This window comes from Oryzias latipes, chromosome 19 (genome assembly GCF_053564925.1).
Source record: "Oryzias latipes strain Hd-rR chromosome 19, Olatipes_Hd-rR_3.1".
Classification (NCBI taxonomy): domain Eukaryota; kingdom Metazoa; phylum Chordata; class Actinopteri; order Beloniformes; family Adrianichthyidae; genus Oryzias; species Oryzias latipes.
Genome location: NC_136255.1, coordinates 27,578,994 through 27,599,707, shown reverse-complemented (window position 1 = coordinate 27,599,707; position 20,714 = coordinate 27,578,994). Strand labels below are relative to the sequence as shown.

The following is a 20,714-nucleotide window of genomic DNA, read 5'->3' as shown; positions in this document are numbered from 1 at the left end:
ACCTGGACCCACCAGTAGAACAGCGTTAAGGGGGCTACCACGATGAGGAAGACGGGGGTGAGGGCGGAGCATATGAGCAGCACATTCAGCGTGTACCAGAAGGTGCGCATCCATATGTCCATATTGTCAGGGATGAGGAAGTCTACAGCGTCCATGTCTGTGCCGAAGCGGTTCAGCAGCCGCCCCGAGGGGGTGCTCTGGAAGAAGGCCTGCGGCGCCCGCAGCACCCCCTGCAGCAGGCGGCCGTGCATGAGCTGGGCGGCGTGCAGCGTGCTGTAGACCCGGCACAGCAGGCAGGTTACCAAAACCAGCAACCCTGCGGGACAAGGGGTGAGAGGGGGGGGGCTGGAGTCAGCAAGCGCTGCGTCCCATGATCCCTTGCAGCTGCTCGCATTCAAAGCTGATTATCTGGTGGCTTCGGTTCCCGTTTTTCACTGAGCTGCAGAATTTCTATCAGCTTGATTTTGATCGTTTACTTCAGTAGTGCTTGTACTTTAATGTGAAAGTACTTTTACTTCCACTTAAGAAGTATTTTTGTTGTTCTGCTGAAAGCCTGAATAAAATAATTTATTCTCATTTTTATTCTATTTAACATTTCTTTAAGATGTTTTCATTTCATGATTGCCAAGTTTCATTTCAAAATAAAAGCCCTGACTTGATTCAAACCATTGGGAGGAGTTTGGGAGTAAAGTTAAAGTAAACTTTTCATCATTTACTGAAATGATGCTTCATGTCTGACTGGAGATATGACCTTATGACCTTAATGACGTCAGAACTTTTCAACCACAAATACTTCTAAATGTGAAATAAATTCCTGAGATCAAATCTGCACTGAAATCACAACATCAGAAAAATAGAAAATAAAACAAAACACTTTTGCCTCTTTTTACCAGTAGAATAAATTATAATTATTATTTTTTAGTTACTGATTTTCGTCAGTCTTACTTTAACTGATTGGGTGATTGATTATATGAAAAATCTATATGAATTCAGAAAAAAATAACCTGTTTTCTCTTCTTCTATAGACTCCTTTGACTGTTTTGATATTTAACACGTTAAATTTGGATCAAATGTTTGCTTTGAACATCCATCGTTGTGTTCAGGATCCAGCAGAGAACCATCATCACATTTCCTGTTATTCCACCTCAAAGCTAAGTCTTCTGTTTCCATGGCAACCCTTTCCTGAGACAAAAAGAAACAAAAATCTCAAATTCGATCAGAAATCTCCTGAAACAGAAGCTGTAATACCAGGATCGGCCACCAGAGGGAGTGCAGCCATTAGGTCAGAGGTTAAATGTGTGTGTGTGTGTGTTGGGGGGGGGAGACAGGAAGCGCTTCAGCTGCAGGGACGCTGCGGGAAAAAAACACCCAGAAGGTTACAGGAGCTGCAAACGAGCCAGAGAGGAGCAGAGGGGAGCAGAGAGGAGCAGAGGAGGTCTTTTTCCCCAGAGCGGGTCGGCCCCCGCAGGAGTACCTGAACAAAGACGTAAATTAAAGCCAGAACGGGGATGATGAGGGCGAAGTACGGCGTGCTGCAAACGATAACGATCATGGTGGACAGCGAGGCGCAGAAGGTGCCCAGGAACATGAGCACGGTGGACGGCAGCGCCTCGTCGATGACGTAGACGTCCTTGGAGAAGCGGTTGATGATGCGTCCTATGGGGGTGGTGTCAAAGAAGGACTGTGGGGTGTGCAGCTTGTTGGTGAGCAGGTTGGCGTGCAGCCGCCTGGCCGCGCTGATGTTCCCCATGGCTAAGGTGTAGGAGGAGATCATGACCAGGATGCCTGCGGACGGTTAAACCACAGGAGACGTTTTACTGTGAAGGACGCTGGAGCCCCGCCCACACACCGAGACGCTCTGCTGCCACTTGAATGAAGACGTGGTTAAAAAAGGCGGCCGTCTGAGAGGAGGGTCACTGAGCGCGCTCACTCACCTTGCGCGATGCCCAGCGCCGCGTACACCGACACCCTCATCTGCACGTTCTCCTGGGTGTGGTTCCCCGCCGCGTCGTTGGTCCACTGACTGAGCCAGATGTTGGATCCGATGGCGGCGGCGCTCTGGCAGCCGTACAGCAGAAGGATGAGCACCGACAGCAGCACCCCCACCGCCTTCACGTACTCCAGGTACACCTTGGTTTTCACCTGGGGGACGGTCGCACACGTCAGCCGCTGCTAAAGCTGGGGGCGGAGCCTCTCTGGGCGTCTGCACTGACCCGTCCGGTCTCCGCCGTCTCCGCCTGGATCAGCTTCTCCAGCTCCTTCTTCTTCTCCGGCGGCTCGCCGCGCTTCCTCTGGCTGCAGCCGTGCCTCCGCACCGAGCGCCTGCGCGGGTTCTCGCCGTCCGCTGACAGGACGCTCATCTGTCTGCAGACAGGAAGCGGAGAGTCAGCCCCTCCCCCCTCACCAGCGCACGCTCCCGGCCTCTGAACCCCCACCTCATGAAGGCTTTCCTGGCCTCGTTCATCACCGGCTCGTTCTCCATCATGTCGCAGTGATGGTTGCCCAGCTCTTCTTCAGGGAAGAACTCCATCTCGTCCAGCAGCTCGTCTGTAACCACGGCGACAGAGCATCAGGCCCAGCCCCCCCAGAACGGCGCCCTCACAGACGCTCCACCCTTTACCTTCAAGCTCGTCCTCCTCCAGAATGTCCTCCAAAGCGTAGTTCCTGAGGAACTCTGCGAAGGCGCCGTTCTGCTTCAGCAGCTCCTGGTGGGAGCCCATCTCCGACACGCGCCCCGCCCCCAGCACCATGATGTTGTCCACCTGCGGCAGGAAGCTGATGCCGTGCGTCACCAGGATGCGCGTCTGCAACGACACCACGGCATTCGTCTCTGCTGCAGGAGGAGAACTGATAAAACGGCAGCAGCTTCCTGCCTGAGGGGGCGGAGCTCCGCTCACCTTCTCCTTCAGAAGCCCGTCAGGCCCGATCAGGCGGTCAAAGATGTGTTTGGCCACGTGTGCGTCCACGGCGGACAGCGGGTCGTCCAGCAGGTAGACGTCGGCGTCGCTGTACAACGCTCGCGCCAGGCTCACCCTCTGCCGCTGGCCCCCCGACAGGTTGATTCCCTGCAAGACACGAGCGGCGCATCAGCGGCGCGTCAGCGGCACGTCAGCCAGGACTCCGCCTCTGCCCGGGGACTTCGTCCTACCTTCTCTCCGATCTCGGTCTGATCTCCTCCGGGCAGCACCTCCAGGTCCTGCGTGAGGGCGCAGGCGTCCAGAACCGAGCAGTACTTCTGCTCGTTGTAGGCGTTCCCAAACAGGATGTTGTCCCGCAGCGTGGCGTTCTGGATCCACGCCTGTTGAGGGACGTACGCCACAGAGCCCTGAGGAAGAGGAGGAGCACACGTTGGTTTTATCTGAACACAGAACCGTTCTGACCCGAACTGACCTTAACCAACGCTGGGGTCAGGTGATCTGTTCTGGCCATCGTGACATCATTGGGCCCCCACCCTTTTTAAAAATGTCAATCAAAGTGTTATGCCCCTCCCCTCAACTCAGTCGAATTTCTGCATCTAATATGAAGAAAAACTGGAAATCCTGCTCAGCTAAAGTTGGTTTCATTTTGAAACTGGCTTCCAACAGGAAGTGAGGGCGTGGCGGTTCCATCAGCATGGAGACCCGACACTTCCTGCTGCGTCTTTATGGAGTGATGCTGTCAGGAGGCTTTAACCCTTTGGGGCCTAAATCACAGTTTCGTCTGCTTCAGATTCACTTCTGTATTTCTATCAGACGACTGCCGTCATCCTCACCTCTGTGGCTCTAAATGTTGGATTCACACACCAGACATCAAATCACATGAGATGGAAAAAAGTGATTCGTTCTGAACCTCAAAATGTTCAAAGTTTAAATTCATAAAAACAACCAGAACAAATGAATTGACGTGTTTTTGAATGAAAAGAGGCAGAAACTCTTTGTTCCACATCTATGAAGACTTCCTGTTCTGACTGAACACATAAAGGCTCCTTAACGCCATGTTTCCATGGAGACGCCGTCTGCAGCTTCCAGGCGGCCAAAACTGGAAGTCTGGTTCTTACAGATGTTTAATTTTTTTTACAGATTTTCCTTATTGAGTCTGCGACAAAGAATAAAATAAAGTATTCTGAAGAATAGTTTTGTAGTTCATCCATCTGGACTACAGCTGGAATCAGGTAAAGGTGAGTCTGGCTCCTCCTCCTCCTGAGTGAAGAGCTCACCTCCTGCTACGGCGGCGGCGGCGGGACTTTTACGTTCAACACAAAGCTGTCACAATGTTTTAGACGGCGGTGGTTCATGTTGGGGTAGCTCCGCCCCTCACGCCAGCAGTGAGAGGAGCCGCTCTCTCAGTGTAAATGAGAGCCCCCCCCCGTCTCCTGACTTGTCTTCCTCCATCAGAGTCCCTCATCGAGGATCATCTCCCGTCATAAAAAACGCTTTCGTTAAACGCCGCGTCGGCCCAAATCTGTCACTCATCTGTCAATCATCTGTCACCCATCTGTCAATCATCTGTCACCCATCTGTCAATCATCTGCCAATCATAGATTATTAAAACAAGTTTGGGAAAGTTTGACAAAAACAGGAAATCATTTAAAAGTTTCTTATGAAAAACTTTTTCTTTCTGAACTTTAGCCTAAAACCAGAAAACAGATTTTCCCTCCGTTTTAGGAAAAGGGGGGCTTACCTGAATGGACACCTCCCCCTCCAGTTTCTCCATTTCTCCCAGCAGGGCGGAGATCAGGGAGGACTTCCCGCAGCCGACGGGGCCGACCACGGCGAGCAGGGAGCCGCGAGGAACCATCACGCTGACGCTGCAATGGCACGGCGCGTTAGCAAAAGGCGGCAGAGCCGATGGACGGCGCTTTACGGGACGCACCTGTGCAGGACGGGCGGGTCTTCCTTCGCCCAGGTGAACGTCCCGTTGACCACGGTCACAGAGAAATCTGTGGAAAACCACGCCAGAGGCTCAGAACGCATCCACCAACAGGGAGGCAGAGCAGGTGGAGAGTTTACCGCCAGGCGTGTTCTTCCTGTCCACGGAGTCGGGGTCCAGCTCGTCGTGACTCAGGAAGTTCTGGATCCGCTTCAGCGACACGCTAGCCTGCGGGGAACGCACGGTCAGGATGAGAACGGCGTGAACGCCAGCGGCAGAGGAAGAGCAAGGAGGCGGACCTGCGCTATGCTGCTGATCACTTGGGGGAGCATGTTGAGAGGAAACCGGAGGATGTTGAAGAGCGACAGCGACACGAAGGCCCGCTTGGCGTCCAGAACGTTGTTCTCGTCCACCGACACGAACACGGCGAACGACGTCAGGGCGACCTGGACACAAGAACAGACGTCTGAGGCAGAGATCGCCATCGAGTCCAGCATCTCCTCCTGAGCTCCGCCTCCAGCAGGGGGCGCCGGTCCGCCGGCGGCGCTCACCAGGAAGGGCGCGCTGGTCCAGGCCATGGTGGACAGCGCTCCCAGGTAGGCGGTTTTGCGCAGAACGTTGAGCTCCTTCTGCCGGATGTCCAGGACCTTCTGCTTGAAGGACTCCTCCCAGGCGTACAGCTTCAGGACTTTGATGCCGTTCAGAATCTCGTTCATCAGTTTGAGTCGAGCGTCTTTGTGCTGCATCTGCTCCACCTGGGGAACCGGCAGAACTTTACCCACACGCCAGCAGCAGACGGATCAGAACCGGACCGAGGGACGGACTGATCCTCCTCAGCTTCAGAACAAACCATGGAATGATAGACAGGTCCTTCTGTTTCTGTATGAAGTGTGTGTGTGTTGGTTTGTTGTAATGAATTTCTTGTATTTCTTAGTTTATTGAAGCACTTTGGGGAGTTCTGCATCAGGGAAAGTGCTTTATAAATACAACAGTCAATAAATATCTGTCTTTTAGTTTAACAAAAATCATTTCCAAACTTTTCCTTTTTCTGGTTTCAAGTTGAAACAGTTTATTAAAGATTTCAGTTTAAAAAGAGATAAAAATAAATGAATTTTAAATAAATAAAGTCAGTAAAAAATGAAAGAAACAGGCTGGAAACGGATTAATGGTTAATGGTGTATACTTATATAGCGCTTTTCTACCTACAAGGCCCAAAAGCGCTTCACAGTCTCACACACACACACACACACACACACACTGGTGTTAGCACAGGTTTGACTTCCACCTGCAGGACGACCAGCGTCACGTCAGGCAGATACCTGATAGGCCCGCGTCTTCATGGCGATGAAAGCGTTCAGTGGGATGAGCATGACCATGACCGCCACTCCGGCGAGCACAGACGGGCCGAGGTTCTGCAGAACAGACAGAACATCAGTGAGATCCGATCTAACGATGCTAAATGCGCTAAAGGACACGGCTTTGTCTGAATTCCTACACTGCTCTTTACATTTAGTCTCCATAATCTAAGGCCCCACTGTGAATCAATGCTCACTAGATTGGTGAACATAGACCACAATGCATTGCATGTGGATGATTTATCATTAGAACAAAGGCATTTATTTTGCATAAATAATCCAAGTTTCCATCATCAGAAACATGGATTCATAAAAGGTTTTCCTAAAATGTTCGTATTCAGCTGAAATGCTGTGACAAATGCTGTTGACGAAGCTAAAAAATGATGTTTTTTGCTTAAATTCTTATAAATGATGATGAATTCTGGTAAATTTGTGCAGGAATAAAGCTTCTGCATATACTGCAATACTTCGGAGCGTTTCAGGGAACCAGATGAGTGAGAAACTCGCCTCCCAGAGGAAATAGAGAGCCAGCATGATCTGCAGCGGCGCCGACCACAGCATGTTCAGGAAGGCCGTCAGGTCCATGAACCTCTGCGCGTCCACGGACATCAGGTTCACGATCTCTCCCACCGTGGACGACCGCTTGGCGGCGTTGGTGATCACCAGAGCCTGCGGAATGACGGCGGAGTGAGAAGCGAAGCTTCACCGACGCGCTCCCGCGTGGCGGCGGCGGTTCTGCGGCGGCGCACCTTCCGGTAGATGGCTCCGATGAGGGCGGTGCGCACGTTCATGCCGGTGACGAAGCAGTACTGGAAGTGGCGGTGCAGGATGAGGGTCTGCAGGAAGGCGGTGAAGAACATGAGGAAGGCCAGCGTGTAACCCCACCACAGAGGAACGTCCTCCTGCTTGGTGAAGGAGATCAGCAGGCTGAGGAGCAGAGGAGGAGCAGGTTGGTCACAACAGCACCTCCTTCATGTACAGGCTTTTGGCTCATGCATGTGGCAGGGAATTAGTCTGAAATGATCAAAGTATTCTTTAGCAAATAGTAGTCTAGGTACAAGTACCACATGTGTACATAGTCTATAGTCAGATTGTTTACACAGTTTACTTTTTACATAGTATCTAAATACTGTACAGTCAAAATGTTCCAGTGTAGTCTGAAGTATTCAGTTAGTAAACTACCTGCACTACACGTCTGTAGTATACTTATAAAGTATATTTAATAAAATAAACTTTAGGCTAAAGGACAGAGTTTGGTTCCTGAAGCTAAACTGCAGTAATTCTTTAAACAGCAAAGAACAAAACACTTTTTAAACGTCAGGGTTTCAAAAACACTTTAAGTTCTCTGACGGACCTCAAAAAATAAAAATTTCTTCTGTCAAACACGTTAAATTAAATATGCTAATGGAAAAGAAAAGGTGAGAAAAACGAGAACAATGCCAGAAAAAACCCAAGATGTTCAGAGCTAAATGTTGAAAAAAATCATCCAAAACTGCAAACATAACAACACATTAGGTAAAAAAATGAAGGAGCTAAATAAGAAGCAAAAAAAAAAACATTTAAAAAGGCTAAAATTGTTCAAAAGAAGCTAAAAGATGCAGAATCTTAAAGGAAAAGACAGCTGACAAAAGGCTTTTATTTTGAAAGAAATGTGTAAAAATGAGGTTAGGACTCACTTAAGAGATTCATATTGAATTACACAAATTATTGGAATGAAAGTAAATTAAAAATAAAGGCAAGTAAATCAATTTATACAGAAATGATGAAAACAGACTAAATATCGCCTCAAATGAGACGTTGGATAAAAAAAGTGACTTAATGTAGATTTCTGGTTTCTTTGAAATATTAAATTGTGATCATATCAAAGCGAAAGCTTCCATGAAGGAAGTGAATGTCAGAGAAACGAGGCGCTGCATGGATCCTGACGTGGTCACACGTCTGTGATGGCTTATCTGCAGACGTGTGACCACGTCAGACCGCCCTCAGACCGCCATCAGACCGCCACACCACATCCACTGTCAGCCCAGAAGCACGAAGCTAAATTTAACCGGGAGAAGGAAACAAATTTACATCCACAACAGAGACGGGCTTCATCTGGGAGGAAGAGACCGGCACACAGGTCTGCATTCACCTGAGCAGCTGCGGGTTGATGAACGTGATGACGTCCTGCAGCAGCTTGTAGGCGGAGCCAATCAGGAAGTACGGTCCGAAGGCTTTCAGGATGGCGCGCAGGAAGGACGGCTGCTTCTGAGCTTTCTGATTGGACAGCAGCACGTCTCCTTCCTTTGGACCGTTGTCCTCTGCCTCGTCTCCTGACAGGTGATTGGCTTTGGATGGCGGCAGTTTGGCGTACTGCGCCTGGCCGGACAGGTTCTGTTGGCTGCGGGATTTGGGAGATTGGGTCGTGTTGTCATGAAAACAATTCTGAAAGGAGCAAACGTCTGAAAATAACCTGAAGAGAAGATAAAACCAGACGCGTACTCTAAGAATTTCATCCCTTAAATGTCTACAAGGATCTCTAAGACTAGCTCCGCCCCTCACCAGCTGTCTCCATGGCAACAGTGCAATTCTTTTGGTTTAATGATTTATCGCTCAGATGCTTCTGATGCTGAGTCAAAAAATAGTCTGACATTGGCTACTCTGAACCTCGTCCTGAGGGTTTCGAACCCGCGTGGTTTTCCTGCGGCTAGCTCTGAACTATAAAGTACTTTAAAGTAAAAAAAAAGACTTTTCTAGGATTCCTTTTTTTGGGGGAAAAAGATCTGGTTGCTGTGGACCTTCATGGATGCCATGATTGTAAAGGAAAACAAGAGTTTTAGCCTCTCAAAGGTTATTTATTCCCTGTGCTGTTGTGAAATCACACAGACGGTGAAAAACACAAATGAAGTTGGTTCGATCCAGCAGAAAGTCTGGAACATAAGGAAAGCGTTCAGCTGAAGGGGTTTGAGCTGACGCTGCTGCTCGCTTCAAACACAACAACTCAGAAAAGACGGAGTTCCCAAACCAGCGGGAAGAACAGGAAACAGGTGGAGCTGCAGCTCCGACTGAGGAGGCAGCCCGGCGGACCAAAGTCATGCTAAAGTTCTGCTAAAGTTCAGTTCTGCTGAAGTCCTGCATTCCTGCCCCGTTCATGCAGGACTGCTCATGCGTGGACTGATCTTTCAGCTTGTTTCTACTCTGCCAGCAGGATTGCATCAAAACAGTTTCCCAGCCCTCAAACTCCAAGCTCCGCCCCCCTCTGACATCATCGTTTGGTTTCATGCAGAGAAAGTTGAATGCCTGTCATGCAGACAGATGAAGATCAGGTGTCTCCAGCATTTTGCTCCTCACTGATCTGAAACGCCGTCGGCGCCGTTACCTCCTGGCCTTGGCCTCCTCCTTCCTCCACTCGGCGAGGAGCCTGGGGACCATCGTCTCCGAGCTGTCGCGCTTCTTCAGGGACCACAGGTCTTTGGCCTCCAGAGGCATTTTGTAGCCTTTAAGGGCCAAACTGAGAGACCGAGCAGAGAGATGAAGGTTAAACTCACCTGAAATGAACCCCCCCCACATCATTTTTGGTTTCAGGTAAACCAATTAAATCTTCTTCCTCTTTCGGCTTCTCCCATCAGGGGTCGCCACAGCGAACAAGTCGCATGGTAAACTTGGCAATGTTTTACGCCGGATGCCCTCCCTGACGCAACCTTCTCAAACCGGGCTTGGAACCGGCACGGAGGTGGAGAAGGGAATAGGGAGCAGCCCGGAGTTGAACCCTGGTTTCATGGACGGAAGGCGCCGCAAACCAGCACGAGCTAAACCAGCTCCCGGTAAACCAATTAAATATATAAGTATATATATAATTTGTTTACCTGAAACCAAAAATGATACCATAAGCAGCTGAAATAAGAGCAAAAAATTGTTAAACAATATGATAAAAACTAAATGTTTTAATGCTAAAAGGTTGAAAAATGATGAACTAATTCAAGCTTAATACTGACACAAATGCTAACTGTCTAAATGAAGGTTAGCAGTTTACATGATGGATCAAATCAGGATCAGCTTAAGGTAAACGAAAAACAAGATTAACAACTTAAGAAAAAAACTACAATAAAAAACAATAATCAGTTTTTATTCACTTTAAGCTGATCCTGATTTGAAAATGTGATAAAAGATAAAAAAAAACAAAAAAAATCATAAAATTAATTTAATTAAAACAGAAAAGAACCAAACTTCAATGGAACTCAACAGTGAAGATGCTAAGATGGCTGAGGAAAACATTAGTTAGTAGAGAAAAGCTAAAAATGGAAATATGTGATGATCTGATGGTAAACGGGGACGAACTAAATCCTTAAATAAAGAGTGGGGGGCTGACGGTTCTTTTAACCGCTTTTCAAACCTAAAACTGTAGTTTTTTCAACAATTTCTTTGTTTTATTGTGTGTAGGACAGATTTCCTTCTGAAGGTGAAACTGTCCGTCGTGTGTGGCGTCCTCCCCGTCTTCCTCAGGAGGTGAACTCACCTGGTGAACCACCAGAACGTCATGGAGGACAGAAAACCTGCCGTGGTTTCAGGGCACGGGTTCTGAGGAGAAAAGGCTCACGTCATCACATCATCAGCGTAGATACAGTCCAGAAGCACTACCCAGTGAGATTATCCCTGTCACTTAGACATGACTGAAACATGGCGTATAATGCTGTGGGGAAAAACTTCATTTGGTCGAGAAGTTTTGTATTTATATTCTAATTTTTAGGATTCTTTTTCAGATTTTTGTGACATTCAAAGTCTTGACCGGGCTCTAGAGTGCATCTAATTTGGTTGCGACTAGATTTTTCAAATTAATTCGTTCTGAGGGGAAAAAACATAATTTCCACGACTATGGAAGTCTCGTTCCTTTGCTTATGAGGATTGACATCCTGAGTTTGGGTTCACACAAAAACTACAAACATGGAGGCGTGTTTTCAGGACTAAAACATAAAAACTACAAACATGGAGGCGTGTTTTCAGGACTAAAACACAAAAACTACAAACATGGAGGCGTGTTTTCAGCACTGAAACACAAAAACTACAAACATGGAGGCGTGTTTTCAGGACTAAAACACAAAAACTACAAACATGGAGGCGTGTTTTCAGGACTAAAACACAAAAACTACAAACATGGAGGCGTGTTTTCGGGACTAAAACACAAAAACTACAAACATGGAGGCGTGTTTTCAGGACTGAAACATAAAAACTACAAACATGGAGGCGTGTTTTCAGCACTGAAACACAAAAACTACAAACATGGAGGCGTGTTTTCAGGACTGAAACACAAAAACTACAAACATGGAGGCGTGTTTTCAGGACTAAAACAAAAAACTACAAACATGGAGGCGTGTTTTCAGCACTGAAACACAAAAACTACAAACATGGAGGCGTGTTTTCAGGACTGAAACATAAAAACTACAAACATGGAGGCGTGTTTTCAGGACTAAAACACAAAAACTACAAACATGGAGGCGTGTTTTCAGCACTGAAACACAAAAACTACAAACATGGAGGCGTGTTTTCAGCACTGAAACACAAAAACTACAAACATGGAGGCGTGTTTTCAGCACTGAAACACAAAAACTACAAACATGGAGGCGTGTTTTCAGGACTAAAACACAAAAACTACAAACATGGAGGCGTGTTTTCAGGACTAAAACACAAAAACTACAAACATGGAGGCGTGTTTTCAGGACTAAAACACAAAAACTACAAACATGGAGGCGTGTTTTCAGGACTGAAACATAAAAACTACAAACATGGAGGCGTGTTTTCAGCACTGAAACACAAAAACTACAAACATGGAGGCGTGTTTTCAGGACTGAAACACAAAAACTACAAACATGGAGGCGTGTTTTCAGCACTGAAACACAAAAACTACAAACATGGAGGCGTGTTTTCAGGACTGAAACATAAAAACTACAAACATGGAGGCGTGTTTTCAGGACTAAAACAAAAAACTACAAACATGGAGTCGTGTTTTCAGGACTGAAACATAAAAACTACAAACATGGAGGCGTGTTTTCAGCACTGAAACACAAAAACTACAAACATGGAGGCGTGTTTTCAGGACTGAAACACAAAAACTACAAACATGGAGGCGTGTTTTCAGGACTAAAACACAAAAACTACAAACATGGAGGCGTGTTTTCAGCACTGAAACACAAAAACTACAAACATGGAGGCGTGTTTTCAGGACTGAAACATAAAAACTACAAACATGGAGGCGTGTTTTCAGGACTAAAACACAAAAACTACAAACATGGAGTCGTGTTTTCAGGACTGAAACATAAAAACTACAAACATGGAGGCGTGTTTTCAGCACTGAAACACAAAAACTACAAACATGGAGGCGTGTTTTCAGGACTGAAACACAAAAACTACAAACATGGAGGCGTGTTTTCAGCACTGAAACACAAAAACTACAAACATGGAGGCGTGTTTTCAGGACTGAAACACAAAAACTACAAACATGGAGGCGTGTTTTCAGGACTAAAACAAAAAACTACAAACATGGAGGCGTGTTTTCAGCACTGAAACACAAAAACTACAAACATGGAGGCGTGTTTTCAGGACTGAAACACAAAAACTACAAACATGGAGGCGTGTTTTCAGGACTAAAACATAAAAACTACAAACATGGAGGCGTGTTTTCAGGACTGAAACACAAAAACTACAAACATGGAGGCATGTTTTCAGCACTGAAACACAAAAACTACAAACATGGAGGCGTGTTTTCAGGACTGAAACACAAGAACTACAAACATGGAGGCGTGTTTTCAGGACTGAAACACAAAAACTACAAATATGGAGGCGTGTTTTCAGGACTGAAACACAAAAACTACAAATATGGAGGCATGTTTTCAGCGCCGGACTCACAGGATCGGTGACGGTGTCGGAGAACAGTGGAGGCCTCTCGTTGAAGCAGCAGAGGATCAGCTCACAGACCACCAGGCTGAAGTAAACGTAAAAGGTGGTGAAGCGCAGCTTGTCGGGAACTTCGCTCTGGAATGCAACAGCAGGAAGTTAGCCGGGTTGCGTGTGGCGCGTTTGCATAACATTTTTGAGCGCTCCTCCGTGGCGAATCAAAGGACGGCTGTCCGAGCGACTCGATCCGGCACAATGATGAAGCACCCAACAGAATCAGAGAACAATCGAGTTTTATGCTGCAAATGCAAATCACAGGCCAACTTCCATCCATTCATCTGACTTCTGGCTAAAAACAGCAGACAGGTATTCAAATGAGCGATGCAGAAATGATATCGTCTGACTTCAAACAATGATCACTTCTTGCTCTGAACAGGAAACGTTTTAATTTGAAAGGGCAGCTTTTTCAGGAAACTGTTCTTACATTCAGGACATTTTCACTTGAACTGAACAAATCTGTCAAAAGTACCAAAAGAACATTTCAAACTTCCTTCCTGTGGAAACTTCAGTTAAGTCTCCGACATAAAACAAAACGTTTGAGGTTCCTATATTCTGGATAACAATCAGAGTTTAGGCAGAAAAGTTCCAAATATTCAGACTCAGAACGTTTTTCTAAGTTTTTTGTAAAACTTCTGACAAAGTCTCGGCTGATAATAAAACAAAATCATATTTTATGCTAATTCAACAGAAATACTGAAATTGTGGAGAATTCTGGTCATTTCTGTGTGGAATTATCAGCTGTGAAGATGTGACATCACAGCACCGTGATGTCACACTCTGCCTCCAGATGGCGCTATCCACAAAGTTTGACTTGAACCATTGACAGAATTTCCCAAATTCCTACGAACACTGAAGTGGAAACTGGCAGCTGTGCGCTGATGTTTACGGCACTACCGTAAAGTAAAGGTTGATGCCGTGACGTCAGCCTGACTCTTTTAGCGGCGCATCGGCACTAAGCTGCTTTTCCCGCTCCAGGATCTGCCGGAGTTGCGGTAATTGCGTAAACGGATGAAGAGTCCCGGTAATCCAGAGCGTGGACATTACAGCTGAAGGTAAAAGGCAGCAAACATTCAGGTAAAAATGGCCACCCAGCACCACCAGCATTGTGTTTGCTCTGTTTCCACGGCGACACTGACTGGTGTCAGATAAGCTTCTTATACAGAACTTCAATCTGGGAGCCTCGGCAGGTCCTCCTGACCCGGGTCAGAGGAGTTCAGAACAGGGCGGTGGGCGTGTGTCCGTGAAAGTTTTTTCCTGGGTCTGTGTGACCCAGGAAGTGGTCAGCTGCCGCTGCCTGCAGCGTCTGCGCAGCCAGTTGAGTCTGTCAGGAACAACAGGCCTTCTATGAGCTCAGCGGCGCCCTCAGATGACTCCACACTGTAAACTCCAGGTGGGGGGGGCCTGACGGAGAGCGCTGGGAATGCTGGGAATGCTGGGAATGCTGGGAATGCTCCGGGAGGTAAAGAGCCTGGAGATGAAGACGAGAGCGCGCTCACCTCGCCGGAAGCCTTCAGGATCTTGGAGCGGAAAGGCACGATGGCGCACAGCACAGACAGGAACCAGAAGATGAAGAGCACCCCCGAGGACTGGACCCCGTGTAACCGCTCATACTGGATCAGAACCGTGGCCAGCAGCTGAGGAGCAAAGAGAGGATCAGCAGAAGCACTGAAGCCACGTCGGGCTGCTGAACCTGAACAGAACACACCGCTCTGATCTTCTGCGGCGCTTCAACCAACAACCTCTTCCTTTCTAAAGCGCCGTCCTTCATTCTGAGACACTCTGAGCCGGAACATCGCTGGATTCTGATCCATGACGATGTTTCTGAGTGAAGCTTCGGTTTGATCCAGAAAAGATGGATCGTCTTTCATACAGTTTAAGCTTCTGTCCGTCTCTCCAGGAGGATCATGGGAAATCTCAGCTAAAGCTCCTCAGTAAATCAAACACACAGATCCAGGCTGAAAGCTCTTCTCTTTGCTCACCATGGTGGTGCCGAGCACCAGCGGCGTGATGAAGAAGATGGGCGGCGGCGTCTGGCCCTGCTGCATCTCGTGGAAGGAGTAGAAGAGGTCCGTCCAGCACACGATCCACAGGAGCAGGCCGAAGACCTGAGAGGCGCCACAAAGGAGCATTAAAGGAGGAAACTTCTGATGAGAGAAAGTACCGACAGGTTTGATTCTTTCAGTTCTGAGCAGAAAGCTTTAAAACCGCGGCTCCTGCAGCTCACTTTCAGAGATTTTCCCCCCAAAGGTGAAAGGTCAGGCTGCTGTTCTACCTGCTGAGCTTTCAGAACATCAGCACATCAGCACATGCTTTTGGGTTTCCCAGCACATTCATGGAGCGGCTTGCTTCACCTACCGTTTTGAAGCGGTTCAGGATGGACACCATGATGTAGCCTCTGTTGTTCCTCTTCAGGTAGAACAGGTAGACCGGACTGACGACCCACAGGTAGATGCACGGCAGGCACGCCAGCACGGACAGCTGGAAGCAGACGGGGAGGTCGGGCTGGTCCGTGTGGAACGTGGTGTTGAGATCCTGCAGGAGAACCAGAGGAGCGGCTTCAGTGACGCCGGTTCTGGAGGAACATCCCGGCCTTCGGAGCCCGATAAGCCCGACCCAGAGCCACGATCCAGCCTTTGAAGGTTCAGCAGATTACTCAGAACCCCCCACGCCGAGCGAGGGTTCAGGACCTGAGAGGTTTCCACGTTACGGACCTACTTCCAGCTACAAAACCACCGTTCAGCCTGCAGACCCTCAACGCTAACATGGACCGGTTCTCCGTTTGGGTTCCACGTTCTCCTGCCTGTCTGAGAACTTTATGAAGCTTCTTTCTGTGAAGCTTTGCTGCAATTTCAATGAGGAAGATCTTTATTGCTTTCAGGTAAGCTGGGTTCTTGAACCTTCACTCTAAACCAATCGCTAAATTCCCGCCTTTTTTCTCAGCCAATCACAATCTGCTTTCAAATTCACGGACGTTTATTTCTCTACATTCTTGAAGATTTTGCCCTATAACAAACATTTTGCTCAAGTAAACTGCAACAAACAAGTAAATAAATGACTAATTTAAGTTGATGGAATCTCAGCCAGGATATGGTGAAAATCTCCAAAGATAAGATCATTTTAGTTCTGGACTGTATTGAGAAACGATCAGCTAAATGAGAAACGATCAGCTAAATGAGAAACGATCAGCTAAACGATAAACGATCAGCTAAATGATAAACGATCAGCTAAATGAGAAACGATCAGCTAAACGATAAACGATCAGCTAAATGATAAACGATCAGCTGCTGTTTGCTTTTGCCTAAATGTCCATGTAACTTCAAGAAAAGCAGACGAGACGAGTTCACGACTATCCAGACAACGCCGCTCGCTCAAAGACAGACGGATGGGACAAAACAAAAGAATGACTCAAATAATGTTTTATAAAAAACAAAAAGACAAAGAAAATTATTATCTTTTGTTTTATAATGACAGTCTCGGGGGAAGTAAACAGGTTATTGTTTTTTTTCATAAACACCTGGATCAACTATATTAACTGAGAAAAAATCTAATTCAAAGAAAAATATCTAAACAGAAGTTAGTAATAAAAATATCAACCAACATTTCCCTTCTCTGTATATTTCTGCTGTTTTTAAGATGGAATTGTTTCTCATGTTTAATATGTAACCCTGTTCTATGCTAGGCACGTTAACATTGGAAGTGGGGTCATCTAGACCCACTAGTCAGTGCTCTGAACCTTTTTTCTTCAATGATTTGTGATCTTCACTGGTGTCCATGGATTACATGAAATCTTTCCACCTTTATCCACCTTTGTCATGGTAGGGGGGACACCTCAATGGAAGGGGGGGGGGGTCATCTAAAATAGCACAAGAGTTAAAGCCTCTAAAAACTGCTGGATGACCTTCAAGTTTTCATGTGGTCGTCCTGAATCTGCCTGACGCCGTTTTACGCCTTAAAAGGTCTGAAAGGACCTGAAAGTCCTGATGAGTCTGTCTGTCCGTCTCATCATGACGACAAACTGTCGTTTCTGCAGGAGCAACACAAACATGAAGCAGGTTGAAGCAACCCCCCGCCTCTGCACAAACAAGCACCAACCCCCCCTCCCCAGAAGATAAACACAGCTGGCCGCCTTTCCAGTGCTGCTGGAGCGCCGTCCTTTAGGGTTTCAACCCATTTCAACGCGTTTCTGGAACAAAGTTCCCAACAAAACTACAGAATTTCTTCCATATTCTTATGGACTCTGATGCTAAAGTTTAGCTGAAAAAGAAGAAAAAAAGGATTGACAAGTATTTTCTGCATAAATCATGAAGTCTGATCATTTCCTGGACAGACAGGAAGTGCTTCTATCTTCACTTCTGCAGAAAAACCTTCATCTCTGCAGGTTCCTGCTGGCTAACGTTAGCTTGTCATCGCAGAGTTAAGACTCCTCTGAGGGATTTAAGCCAACGGCACTGAAACAGACGTAAAAGTAGAAGCAGAAAGAGGACGGACACGCCGGTTATTGGGATCTAATCCAGAAACCCATGGAAGCCTTCACCTTTGACAAAAAGCAGAAACTAAAGAAAAGACAAACAGTCCACACCTGGGGGAGGAAATGTGGAACAAACGGACATGGAGAGCAGAGGGAAAACCAGGACAAAGTTCAGCAGAACCGATCCGACATCACCTTCAACAAAATAAAAGCTGAGAAGACCTCTGTGGATGGAGGAGACCTCCAGCTCTGAGAGGGTCTGCATTCTCACAAACATCTCCAACAGCCATGGATTTGTTCCCAGTGCAGTCAAGGTTCCTGACTGAAGCTCAGCCGGAACCCAAAGGCTTAGCATTTAGCATGGTAGCATGGTAGATTGATAGCATCGGATCATGGTAGCATTTAGCATGGTAGCCTCAGCGTCTAAGGCTACGTTCACACCGCAGGGCTTAATGCTCAATTCCAATTTTTTGAAAAAATCAGATTTTTTTGCAAGGCCGTTCACATTTCCAATTAAAGGTGAATTTTTGTGATCTCCTGTGACCGTGAAATGACCCAGAAGTGACCCGCATGCACAGAAGAGTCCTCAACGGTGAACGACGTCACTGTTGTTTGTGGAAGTAGCTAACGTTAGCAATGGATGTCAACAACAGTGTTGTCAACAGCGGAGCTCATTTTGCATTATTACATTTATTTTCACAAAGGAGCAGCACAATAACAATCTCCTCATTTTAAGAAGGCATTGGAGCCAGGATCGTCTGGACCCACTGTTGTGGAATGGGGATGTGTGTGTGCTGGGGCCGTGCGAGCGTGTGTGTAAGAGAGAGGAGAGAGCGCATGCAGCGCAGGAGGGAGTGAGAGGGGGGGCAGTGGGGGGCGCATTCATGTTGTGTGTTACGGAAGAAGGAGAACGGTAATAAAAGAAGGCTTCCCCCAGAATAAATGCAATTAACCCGCTCTGGAGAATCTGAGGGTCCAAACGGGGAAGTGAACCCCGGAGGAGGATCCGCCTTCTGTCCCCAGCGCTTCTGACCACGGTCGGAAAGGGAAAAAAGTCCTCCCTGGAAAGGTTCAACACCACACTCGGCCATTTCACTGGAATCCTTTTTTTTTAAATTGCCTGGTTGTGATAAGAACCCTGGAGTTTGGCCTGAATAGAGCTGTCACCCCAAATATTAGTGAGCAGTGACCTGGCTTCCCTTCCACTGACTGGTCTCAGCAGCATCGCCCGCCATGGTTGATGTCTATGTTCTAGTTCCCTTCAACACAGAATGATGACGTTTGTAGCGTATCGATGACGTACGGGTCGGATAAATGCGGCCTGGCCAGTCAGACGGAGGTCGCATTTCAAAAGATCGGATACGTATCGGATTCTGGACCACATACCCACGTGGCCTGGGTCACATTTGAAAAGATGGGATCTGTGTCGTTCAGACTGTCATGAAAAGATCAGATAAAGATCGCATAGGGGCAAAAAATCGGAATTGGGTCGTTTAGGCCTGCAGGGTGAACGTAGCCTAAGGACTCCTAAGGTTCTGTTGCTGCTGTGAGTCCAGCAGGTTCTCCTTCCTGGATCTGGTACAAATGTTCTGCTGCTTCATCCGCTTCAACTGAAGCTTCACGGAGGAAACTAGCAGAACTTATGGGGGGGGGGGCTTCTCGCTGCGTTTCTTTTTCTTTGTCTCAGCAGACGTCGCTCCTGTTTGCTCGCTGCTGTTTTCACATCTGCGCTTTGGAGAGAACTGACTTTAAAAGAAGCAGAACAGAGCCAAGAAAATCTCCATTTTCATCTAAAACAACAAAATCCAACTGATGGATTTAATCGATTAAACCCAACTACAGTTTTAAAACTGTATCAGCAATCAAGAAGAAATGTGAGGCTGTTTATTTATTTATCACCAGCAAAGTTCCATCTTTCTAAATATCCCTGAAGGAAAGTGGTGACTTTGTAAAGAAATGCCTGAAGAGTAAAAAAGAGGATGTGAAGGAGGATGAATCAGCAGAAGGAAGAGTTTGGAGTCAAACTTCTTTCTTTGAGCGGTTAAAGCAAAGTGGAGGAGGAGCAGGAAGGACTGATTCCAGGAGAAAAGCTGGTGTTCTGGTGAAGAACGCAGAGGAACCCACGCCAAAGACCTTTGACCTTCATTTAGGACTGAAGTCTTCAACCACATTAGGAGCCGATTCCTCACAGACGGATTCTCCACCACAGCAACGGATCCCTCTCTAAGACATGCTGGTTTGATTGACAGGTGGGACACATGACTCACTTCCTGTGCGACTGCTGATCGTCAGCAGAACTTTGGATCAGCACCTGCATGGCCCAGAACCCCCGAGGGGATCTCCTCACAGGACACGGCGCTGAACCACAGAAGAACCGCGATAAGCGCCTTACTCCACGTACAGAGACGGTACCGGACCAAAGCTCGATCCAGAGTTACTGGTTCTGGTTGAAAGGTGACCCAGAACGGTTCTGCTTCTGGAAGCAGATTAAGATCCTGAGAAGGATCAGTTAGTTTCAGTCTGACAGGAGAACATGGAAGAACCTACATTTGTTCTGGACCTGCCGGGTCAGAACCACGGTTCTGGAGACGCTGAACATTGAAAACTTGTGGAAATCTAAACTTCTTTCATTTGTTCTGCTGTTTTTTTCAGCTTCCCTGATCTGAAACTGGGACGACCTCAGAGAAGAGGAACTACTCTGGACTTGAACCACTCCCCCCCCCCCCCCCCCTCTTCCTCGTGATCCAATCTAACCGCTGGGTTACAGCAGAGATCGGTTCTGATGGGGAACATGTTGGGCCCGAGCAGCCGCTCGGTTTGACCTGGAGGCGGCGCCCTGGGAGGAGGAGCGGCGTGGGATGAAGCAGGAGAAGCCTTGGTCATGGGAGGGATTCCCTCAAAAGTTTCGTTTTTGGACAAATGTCCCTCTGTGGTCTGAAAACATGAGTTTAACCGACATCCTGACACTGGAGGTTTAGAGGAAAGTCTGAGGATCATCAGGAATTTAAGTTAAAAAAACAAACACTTACTATTCCAGCTGTTAGCATGACTCAGCAGAATGTATGGCTTCATATGTGCCGCTCTTCTTTCTAGAAACATTTCTGCTAGCCTTAGTC

The 20,714-nt window shown here is 47.2% G+C and overlaps 1 protein-coding gene across 2 annotated transcripts in view; it reads right to left on the bottom strand.

The window, feature by feature from the left end:
- The window catches only part of abcc3 (ATP-binding cassette, sub-family C (CFTR/MRP), member 3), a 36,694-nt gene that overhangs the window by 5,561 nt on the left and 10,419 nt on the right, over positions 1 to 20,714 (bottom strand). Inside the window, exons 2-23 of one of the 2 annotated variants that reach the window (XM_023949375.2) lie at positions 15,486 to 15,662; positions 15,110 to 15,235; positions 14,627 to 14,764; positions 13,083 to 13,208; positions 10,699 to 10,760; positions 9,562 to 9,693; positions 8,335 to 8,583; positions 6,953 to 7,130; positions 6,711 to 6,872; positions 6,168 to 6,260; positions 5,400 to 5,603; positions 5,148 to 5,294; positions 4,989 to 5,076; positions 4,852 to 4,918; positions 4,660 to 4,786; positions 3,149 to 3,325; positions 2,898 to 3,065; positions 2,621 to 2,804; positions 2,436 to 2,547; positions 2,214 to 2,364; positions 1,935 to 2,142; positions 1,475 to 1,785 (exon numbers count right to left, since the gene is read on the bottom strand). In XM_023949375.2, the coding sequence (XP_023805143.1) occupies positions 1,475 to 1,785; positions 1,935 to 2,142; positions 2,214 to 2,364; positions 2,436 to 2,547; positions 2,621 to 2,804; positions 2,898 to 3,065; positions 3,149 to 3,325; positions 4,660 to 4,786; positions 4,852 to 4,918; positions 4,989 to 5,076; positions 5,148 to 5,294; positions 5,400 to 5,603; positions 6,168 to 6,260; positions 6,711 to 6,872; positions 6,953 to 7,130; positions 8,335 to 8,583; positions 9,562 to 9,693; positions 10,699 to 10,760; positions 13,083 to 13,208; positions 14,627 to 14,764; positions 15,110 to 15,235; positions 15,486 to 15,662 (3,387 nt within the window). Of the gene's footprint in view, positions 1 to 2; positions 317 to 1,474; positions 1,786 to 1,934; positions 2,143 to 2,213; positions 2,365 to 2,435; positions 2,548 to 2,620; positions 2,805 to 2,897; positions 3,066 to 3,148; positions 3,326 to 4,659; positions 4,787 to 4,851; positions 4,919 to 4,988; positions 5,077 to 5,147; positions 5,295 to 5,399; positions 5,604 to 6,167; positions 6,261 to 6,710; positions 6,873 to 6,952; positions 7,131 to 8,334; positions 8,584 to 9,561; positions 9,694 to 10,698; positions 10,761 to 13,082; positions 13,209 to 14,626; positions 14,765 to 15,109; positions 15,236 to 15,485; positions 15,663 to 20,714 lie in introns of both variants that reach the window. The other variant, XM_078937172.1, reaches the window with a different exon arrangement.